This window comes from Quercus suber, unplaced genomic scaffold (genome assembly GCF_002906115.3).
Source record: "Quercus suber isolate HL8 unplaced genomic scaffold, Cork oak 2.0 scaffold_50, whole genome shotgun sequence".
Lineage (NCBI taxonomy): Eukaryota > Viridiplantae > Streptophyta > Magnoliopsida > Fagales > Fagaceae > Quercus > Quercus suber.
Window position 1 is genome coordinate 1,548,892 of NW_027069515.1, and position 9,851 is coordinate 1,558,742.

Sequence of the window (9,851 nt, forward strand, 5' to 3'; positions counted from 1 at the left end):
ATTTGATTAATTATGGATTTCTACTCTTACAGTCTTACTTCGATTATAAGCCAGTATTTTCCTTTTTAGCTTTTATGAACAGCTTTAGAAAATCTCAATTTTTTTTTCTCATTTCTTCAAAATATAAGTATACTTTAACACATACTTTCAGCAAATATTTTTCAGAATAAATATTTTTCAGAAAAAAGTCAAATAAGTTGTTCCCAAACAAATATTAAGTAATAAATCATATTTTAGAGGTTTAAATCTTAGCCCTCTCTCAAAAATAATAGTATTAAAAAAGATAAAACTACAAACTAGGAAGGCTTGAATTAGCATGTTGCTAACACAGTCAAGTTATACATAAATTGATTGCACACCCTTCTGTAGCCATACGCACTCATATTAGGTGTATCAAGCCCTAGGAAGCACGGGTGTGTTTCGGGACTCGGGTGTGGGTGCGGGTGTAGGTGCGGGACTCGGCAATTTTTGAAAAAAGTGGGTGCGAGTGCGGCAGGACTCGGCGATTAAAAAATTATTAAAAATATATTTATTTATATTTTTAATATATTGCTAAGCACACTGAAAACTAAAACAGCCAGGCTGCTTGGAAATTAGACTACAACTCACACCCATAGACTAAAACAGCCAGGTGGGTGTTGTATTTATTTATATCTTTATGGATGGTGAACATATTGCTAAGCACACTGAAAGTTTTAATATATTGCTAAGAACATCTTGGCTAAGCACACTGAAAATATATTTATTCAGGACTCGGCGTTTCGCACCTTTTTTTTTTTTTTTTTTAATTTCGGCCGGAACCGGAAATTTCGGATTCGGCCGAATCGGCCGATACGGCCCGAGTCGGCCCGGTTCGCACCGCGTCGGCGCGAGTCGGCACTTCCACGTGGCAGGACGCGGCCCGACGCGGCACGGACTCTCGGTCAGCGGCGTCCCTGCCGCGTCCCCGCGTCCGGCCGAGTCCGACTCCGGTGCGGCTCCTCTGGAGCCGCGTCGGTGCTTCACAAATCAAGCCTCCAGAGATGATGGGTGTTCTGCCTTGGTCATGGTTGATTTGGCTTTTGTTCTTTTCTTGTTTAAATTTTTTCTAGTTGGCTAAAATCATCATGCAATTTATTTCATGTAGGATAAAAGTTTGACATGGTTAGGAAGAGAGATTCATTCTGGGAGTATGCAGAGGATCTGAAAAATGGTCGTTTTTTATGTAACTTTTGTCAAAAGGACTTTGCTGGGGGTATTTCAAGGATTAAATCGCATTTGTCTGGGATTAGAGGCCGTGATGTTGAAATTTGTCTGCAAGTACCTGTAGATGTTCAATTAGCTGTAGTACAAGCAATTGACACTCCTAGCAAGAAAGCTAAAAGTGTGGCTGCATCAAATAATACTTTGGAGGGGGGAGGTATTTCAACTTCCTCATCAGCACAAATGCCAAATATACGTGAGGAGAAGGATAAGAGTATAGTGGATCAAAGGTTTGCTAAGCTCTTGATCTTAGATAGCATTTGTTCTGATGCTATTCAATCACCCTTCTTCAATGATTTTGTGAAAGGTGTTGCTGAATATGGGCCTGGTTACGAGTTACCAAGTTCATTAACCCTCAAATCACTGATAATGCCTGGTATCAAGAAGGAAGTTGAGGAATACATTCATAATTTTAAAAAATATTCAGTCAAAACAGGTTGCACCTTAATGTACAATATATGGCCTAGTAGGAAATCGTGCATTAAAACAATTTTCACCTATAAGAATATTTTTGCTTATACACCAAGAGGGTTGGCGTGCATGGATCTATCTGAAGACCCAACGGCAGATATTTATTTATTTGAAGAAGCCATGTCTTCCATAGTTGAAGAAATTGGGCCTAAACATGTCGTACAATTTATCATTAATAATGATAGCGATGACAGTGATGAGATTAGATCAACCAAAGACATGCTAAAAAAGTATCCTTGGATTTACATGACAAATTGTGCCACTCATGGGATTGGATTGCTTTTGGAGAAAATATACTATATTTCTTTTGTGCATAATACAATTCAAGTTGCAAAGCTGATAGTAACATATATTTACAAGCATAATGTTAGTGTGCCCCTAAGAAGAGTGCACAAAAGAAGGATCGATTATATTAGTTTAAATATTTGTATGCTAATATCACTTTTAGAAGTTGAAGATGAATTGCAGGCCTTACAAGTGTCTATTATAACGTTGTCTACTGATTGGAGGAGAACGCCTAATTACAAACAGGTTGGAGAACTTCTTAAAGGTGCAAGATTTATTGATCATGCTATTCATTGCAAAGAATTCTGGATTCGAGGAAAAAAAATGGCACAAGTTTTGCGGCCAATGTTGCAAGCTCTTTGTCTAGTTAATGGTGATGGCGCAACATCAGGATACTTGTATGAGATGATGGAAAGGGTAAAAGATGCAATTATGCAGTGTCATGACAATACTAACTTCCCTTATGATCATATATGGGATATTTTTCATAAAAGGCGAAGTGATATTATTCATCCAATACATGTAGTCGCCGCCTTTTTAAATCCTGCCTATATGTATAGTGAGAAATTTAAAGAGAATGTTGAATTGTCTAATGGCATAAGGTTTGCTCTAGAGCATTTGGTTGATGAAGAAGAGAAAGAAGCTTTTATTAACCAAGCACAACCATACCACAAGAAGGACTCAAACTTGTTCACAGATCAAGCCATTACAATGCTAAAAACATCACATCCGCGTGAGTCTATCACCTCTATTTATCTTTATAAGAACTTCTTATATAATTATGTTTTTTTTTTTTTTTGAATTTTGAATTTTGAATTTTGCAGATATGTGGTGGGAATTGTGTGGCAATCATCTCCCTGTATTACAAAAATATGCCATTCGGATTTTAAGTCAACCTTGTGGTTCTTCAATATGTAAGCGATATCAATTACGACCCAAATATGGGGATGATCATGCATTTATGGTGAATACAATGATAATGGAAAGGCATAAAGTGCTGGAAACACAAATGTTAGAGGCAATCAATCTTGACAAGATTGATGAACTTTCTGATAATGTTAATTATCAACATATTGATCATGAAGAATGGGGTGATGGAGACATTGAGTACCTATTATTTGATTTGACAGAGAGTCATGTTGAGGACATGATTAACGATGCAACTTGTTCATGGTTGGATAACTGGCCTGCTTAAGTGAATCAGTCTGTCAAAATCAAGAACATTTTCATTTTTTTTTTTCGTTTTTTGTTCGTAACAACTAAAATAAAATTGTTCTTCTTTCCCTTTGTAATTTTGCCAATACTTTTTGTCACTTTGTTGTAAATGGTGTATTTTGTTCAATTATAATGTCTACAGCCTGTTATGTTATACTGCTTTCTCTAGTGTATTTAAATTAATTTATAAACTTAACTAGGTTGTGGAATTTTTTTGGGTAGGCCTTATTGTAAAACTCATTTGCATCACATACAAATTCGTATAAAGCAGAAGACAAAAAGCACGTGAAAACATATAATCTTTAAATCTCAGAGAAAACAATTTGCCTGATACATACCTTGATTCAGTGAATTATAAACCAAAAAAAAAAAAAAAAAAAATACTTGACCTTGAGGACACCCAAATCTTCACCTCAATTCCAAAAGAACCCAAGAAGGTGGACAAGATTCTTGTCAGTTACTAATCTTGAAGGAGAACTTTTTTTTTTCTTTTTTTTAAGAACGTACGGTTATTTCTTTTCTTTTTTTTAGAGAATTTTTTTCTTCTGAAAACTTACGTTAAAACTATAGTATTAGTTTTTATTTTTAATAATAAAATAACTGTTATTGAAACATTATTGAAAAAATAATTAATCCCTTCAATAAATGGACTAATCGTTTTCCTATTAAAAAAAAAAAGATTAGTCTTTTGGGTTTTAGTATGTGGCTTAAGATGGGACCAAATGATTTAATAAAACTCTAGTCACTTTAGGCCTTTTGTCAACCCTTCACAATGTTCAATGTTGTTATTAATTATATTCGATGATACTATAAAAATGTAATTGCACCATAAATTTTATTGATTAAATTAAATCTCAAGACTTTATTACATTATCATGACTCCTTCATGAAAACAGTCATAGTGAAATAAAGTTACACAAAATACTGTCACTTTATAAATCACTATTTTTTATTACTTGAGTTCCTAGAAAATATTTTAGTTATTCTTAATTCTTATATTTAACTCTTTATTAAAATGATGAGGCTCAATACTTTGAATAATAAATTTTCATTAAACTTATTTTAAGAGAATGTTTCGTTTCTCTAAAAAGAAATTAAGAATTCTATCTTAAGAATGTGTGTTCCCTTGACACTACACGTGATTGCTCAATGTATGAGGTTTTGACCATTAATAAGATCTCACTCTCTTATACACAAAAGAAACAAACATTTCATGTTCAGGTTCACAATCTTTTCGGGATTGAGAATTTATGAAAATATAAGTCTTGAGATTTATTATTTATATGATAGTAGTTAATAGTGATAGGCCAAGAATGTATTGACCTCTTGTGATGAATTAACTAATTAATTAGTCAAGTTAATTAATTAATTTCAATTAACATGCAATACGCATGGTAGCACAAACAAATTACCAACTAAGTTAATATGCAACGGAAAATAAAATTGACACGGTGATTTGTTTACAAATGGGGAAAACCTCCAAGGCAAAAACTCCACCGGGTGAATTTAAGGTCAACACTCCCGAGAATCCACTATTATCATAACAAGTGGTTACAAGTAAAGGAATCTCAGTACCTTATACCAACTTACAGTTGAACCTTTATCCCAATACCTAATTGGACTTGTTCTGTAGTAACAATCTCTTATTTTAATGCACGGCTCCCAATATGTGATTAACCAATTCGATGCACGGATCCAAGTACGCGACTAACTACCAACTTGAGAAGGATGTTGGTTGCAAAGTTCTCCAGTTCATCACACGATGAAGATTACGAAGCTCCTTGGTTACAAAACCCTACGACGTACAAACGCAGCAGCTTCTTGAAGAGAAAGATAAACTAGGGCATATGTCTCCGATTCACAATATGCTTGTGAAAAACCTTTACATTAAGTTGCATCAGCTGTGACGACCCATAAAAAAATCCTTATATATGTTTAGGGTTGTGAGAAAAAAAAGCCTAAACATCTATTTACGAATTGGAGTGAAATCAGATTTGAAAAACTGATTTTCATAAACCTCGATAGATAGGTTATCTATCGAGAGCCATTGAACATCGGGCTTAAACAGCCTTTTAAACCTCAATAGATACTAGTTGTCGAGGTTTAAAATACAGCACTTCTTCACTTGATTCTTGGACAAATTTGCATACTTTAACACTTGAATTTGAAACTTTGTTCCTTGAAGTATTAAACACATCCTAGATCTACCAAATTACAAGCAAAGTGCGTTTTGTCAAAGGATTAGTCAATTTTAAATTTACATATGTTTTTAACATGATTCACATATGTCCTAACAAATAGAATAAAAAACACCACATCAATCCAGCTCAATGTATCTTATATACTTAAGACACACTAATATATCAATTAGAAGTCATCTCCTCAATGATCAAAATAAAGCTTCATAATTGATTCATAGACTATAAATCATCATATGGTTTTTACAAATGAAATGTCCAATTTCACCATTGACTATTAACTAAAGTTTTTAAGTTTACAAAGAACTTGTAATTTAGATCTTCCGTTTACAAATCTTATTCTCATAACTAAATCATATATAATGCATCCCATATAATGTCCAAATATTCATGTTAAAGTAAACTCATAAAAGAAAACAACTTTTATTGTTTAATAGACAATGTTATACAATTGGGTTTTGCATATCTATATGTAGTTCGTAACATGCATTTTTAGTCCACAAACAAATATAGGTGAATTTTCAAGACACATTTCTAAGTAACAAGAACTTAATCTCCATCCAACTAGAAAGTAGCTGCCAATTTCATCACTTGTTGCTCCATCACATTTATAGTTAGCACGGGAGATCCATTGATGCATTAGGAATGAAAGGCCTTTGCCAGACCAACTCAACACCATGTCGAAACCAGTCACGAAAATTGAGGAATACCCGAGAAGCAAAGTTTGAAACTGATAGAAAAATTCCTTGACAGCAATGCAAAATCCGATGGTATGAGGCATAGAGTAACCACATAAGTATGGATACACATACAACGAGGATGAACCAACCAAAGGGAGGGACAAGGATCAACAACAACAAATCACAGGCAAAAGCTCCAGAGACGAGACAGACGGCCTCAAAGAAAGGGCGGTAGCTTTGGTTGGAAGTTGGTAGTGTTGTCACTACCAATGCCAAAATGCAGATACATACGTTTATTATTAAGAGAAACATTGTTGCACCATGTGTGTGGAATATAGAGACACTTTGATATTTCCATCCAAGAAGGGTAAGCAAAAATCCAAAGAGAAGGCTGAAAGCAGCAAGAGACCCAGTGAAGAAATGGAGTTCTCGCTCATTCCTATATAAAATAAAATAAAAATTAAAAATTAAAAATTAAAAAAAAAATAATAATAATTTTGATCCAGTTACATGAAATANTTTATTTATTTTTTTATTTTATATATATATATATATATATAAATTGGAGTCTCAATCGAATAAATAAATAATAACATGATCTATTGTAAGTCGATTGAAAGTTTAGAGTGAAAAAGTATAAAAATGACCTAAAAAAAGTAAGGACCCATTGGGCCGAATCTGAAGACCCTAAAGAAAACTTGCTTTCAACGACTTGCATTTTCCTCACATTTCTTCTCCCCTAGATATCCTCTCTTATGCTGTCTACAATTACAACTTCAACTTTAACCTGCAAAGCTAAATAATATCTAAACCAAATCCAAATCCAAATCCAAACATAAATCGTAATTCTAAACTATTGGGGATATTACACAAAGTAATAATGGAAGAACAAGATTAACATAAAAGACAAACAGAAAATAAATAACTTGGAGGTATTATATCGTTTTCCTTAAACAATATTTGCCCCCCACACTTTTGTTACTAAAGGGTTATCACAAATTTGTCTCCAAAATACAATTAAGATGTTGGGTTCTACAGATAGCAATTTTGGAGAATGACCACAGGATTTCTTATGTTTCTCTCTAACTTACTATTTTGTGAAGTTAATTTTTTTTCAAGTGAACATAAGCCTCTATTTATACTCATAGGGTTATGTTTATGAAAATGCACGTATGGAGAGTTGGTTATTTTCTCAAGTAAACATAAGCCTCCATTTATACCCATAGGGTTATGTCTCATGAAAAGACATGTATGAAGGGTTAGTTATTTTTTCATAAAATGGTTAACAAAGATTGAAATCTCTTTGACCCTTCTGAACAGTCACCAGAAAATTCTGCAGAAAGTTCTAGAAAATTCAGATTTTCGAAATTTCACTTTATGAAACCATATTCTCCAAATTCAAACACCATTATTACAACCTATCCTTGTATATACCTATATATATAACATAAACTTTCACTCACAAACTCACTCATGACTCATAACCAACTCATCAAGTTGCTCACCTCCTACAATTCTCTCTCCTACTCCCACACTATCTCTCTTCCTCCACTCCCAAATTGGAACATCATAGCCTCTGGTCCTAGATAAATGTGATTTAATCCTTGAAATACCCCAAGCAAAATCATTTTTACAAAACTTATATAAAAAACGACAATTTTTCTAATCCTTTGCACACTCCCAAATTGAATCAATCTTTCTAATCATGTATAAACTATAAACGACATTTTAAATGAAGCTAAATCCAAACTATTTAAACAAGGAACGAAAGGCGAAATCAATCATGAGCAAGAAAAAATTACCCATCATCTCTAGTCTTTATACTCATAATATATATGGCCATAGAAGAGTGTGCTAAAACTATACCCATAAATCGACTGTGTTAGCTGGTAAGAAGCCCTTGCAACCTATCACATTGTGTGTCTAAAGTTGTGGGTTTGGGTAGTGGTAAGCCCCACTATTACAAGGATGGTTTCACGCCATTCATGAATAGAGTTTAAGTGGGCTGGGGCAGTGACTATATTTGCAAGCCTATCACCTTCATATCTGATTGCATAACTTCTTAAAGTCGTACTTTCAATATATTTTGTAAGCCAAATAAACCAATGAAAATAAACTATGCTACTTCATCAAGTACGCCATGAGCTTGATCTATTTATCATGGTTTGGTTCGCTAGATTCAAATAATGCCATAGTAGATCGATAAAACTTGCAAACTTATCTCAATCTTAGTTTTATTCTATGAGATTAGATTTGGATCGAATTCATACTAAAATTTAAATCATTGACCGGTAGTTCTTAATATATATATGTATGAGTATGAGGGCCAAGATTTAAACCTCTAACACATATGACTTTATAAAACTCTTTATTCGTCAATAATACATCAAAGATAAAATGATAACAGAGTAATGGAAACATAAGAACGTAAGATTCATCCTAAATCCTAATGAATATAGATTCTTAGAGGAGGAGGGACCGAGAGAGACATACCAAGATTTGAGCAGTCGCCCATTTTCTAATTTGTCTCTAAAGGAGCAAAATTATTCTGCCCATTTGTTTACCACACAGCTCTTATTGACTTTGCTAATAAATTGTGACTTAATGGAAAAGCAATTAAGATCAATTGCTCTTGTAGTGTAGATCAATCTGTACCATTAGATGAACAATGCCCTAAGCAGCAGAATTACCATGCAGTCATGCACTGGGCAACATCGATTTTAAACAATTATGACATTATAGTAACTTATGAAACCAAAAAACGAAAAGAAGTTGTTCAAGATATAATGTTTTGCATATTTGCTTTTAGAATGTGAGGAAGTTAATAGAATTAAACGAATCATTATATAATAGGCTATTTTCAAGGCGAAATTTAGTAACAATTTAGAATATTATAAATGATCAAGGGTTCTTAACTTTTTTAATATAAATGAATGAAAAATGATCAAAGTGAAAATATGAATTAAACACTTTCTTTTTCTATGAAATAAATAGTTGTTCTATTTTTACTCATACAGACATTACTCTCCGACATTACTCTCTACTCTCCATAAGTCAATTCTGAGCAAAAATGTTAATCATCTAGTTCTAGCATGAACATTTTCAATAGATGTGTATTTTTAATGGAGTCTAAATCTACTGTCTCACTCTTACTGCTCCACTATATACTCCACAAATAAAAATATGCCATGTGTCCATGTAATTTATTAAATGCTAAATTTATGCCTTCTATTATTTCAATTTCTTAAATATGATGGGTTATTTATTTATTTATTTTAGGAAATTGAAATAATAGAAGACACAAATTTAGCATTTAATAAATTATATATACACACGGCATGTTTTTATTTGTAGAGTATATAGTGGAGTAGGAAGAGTGAGATAGAAGATTTGGACTCTTTTTAATGCAGTTAACATTATAAATAAGATCCCCTAAAGTAATCAGAAGCTACATTTGTAACTTGCGGCTAATATAATAAATAAGATACCCTAACGTAATTATTCAGGAAAAAAAAAATCCCCTAACGTAATTAAAAGATACATATAATTGTTTCTGGGGTATGAGAGACAAGGGTTATGGTTCAAGTCTTTAGAAGAAAACTTTACACGCATATGTACTTAAATTAGGTCAGAATAAAATTTCTATTTTGTATTAAAAAAAATAATAAAAATACATATCTCTAAGTCTAACCATTATATGTTTCTCAAAAATAAAAAAAAAAATAAAGAGTCTAACCATTATCAATATAGAGAAAGAAAA

General features: G+C 32.9%; 1 protein-coding gene across 1 annotated transcript; it reads left to right on the forward strand.

Moving 5' to 3' along the window:
- The first annotated feature begins 1,140 nt into the window (after window positions 1-1,140).
- On the forward strand, window positions 1,141-3,193 carry LOC136066887 (uncharacterized). The gene is made up of 2 exons (XM_065771903.1): window positions 1,141-2,731; window positions 2,823-3,193. Exons 1-2 carry the CDS (start codon window positions 1,141-1,143, stop codon window positions 3,191-3,193), a joined length of 1,962 nt encoding a protein of 653 aa, XP_065627975.1.
- The last annotated feature ends 6,658 nt before the right edge of the window (window positions 3,194-9,851 follow it).

Excerpts from the sequence above, each read along its gene's own strand:
- LOC136066887 (XM_065771903.1), top strand. The coding sequence starts at position 1,141 with ATGGTTAGGAAGAGAGATTCATTCTGGGAGTATGCAGAGGATCTGAAA. Across the intron at positions 2,732-2,822 it reads GCTAAAAACATCACATCCGC|ATATGTGGTGGGAATTGTGT; the intron begins GTGAGTCTATCA and ends TGAATTTTGCAG.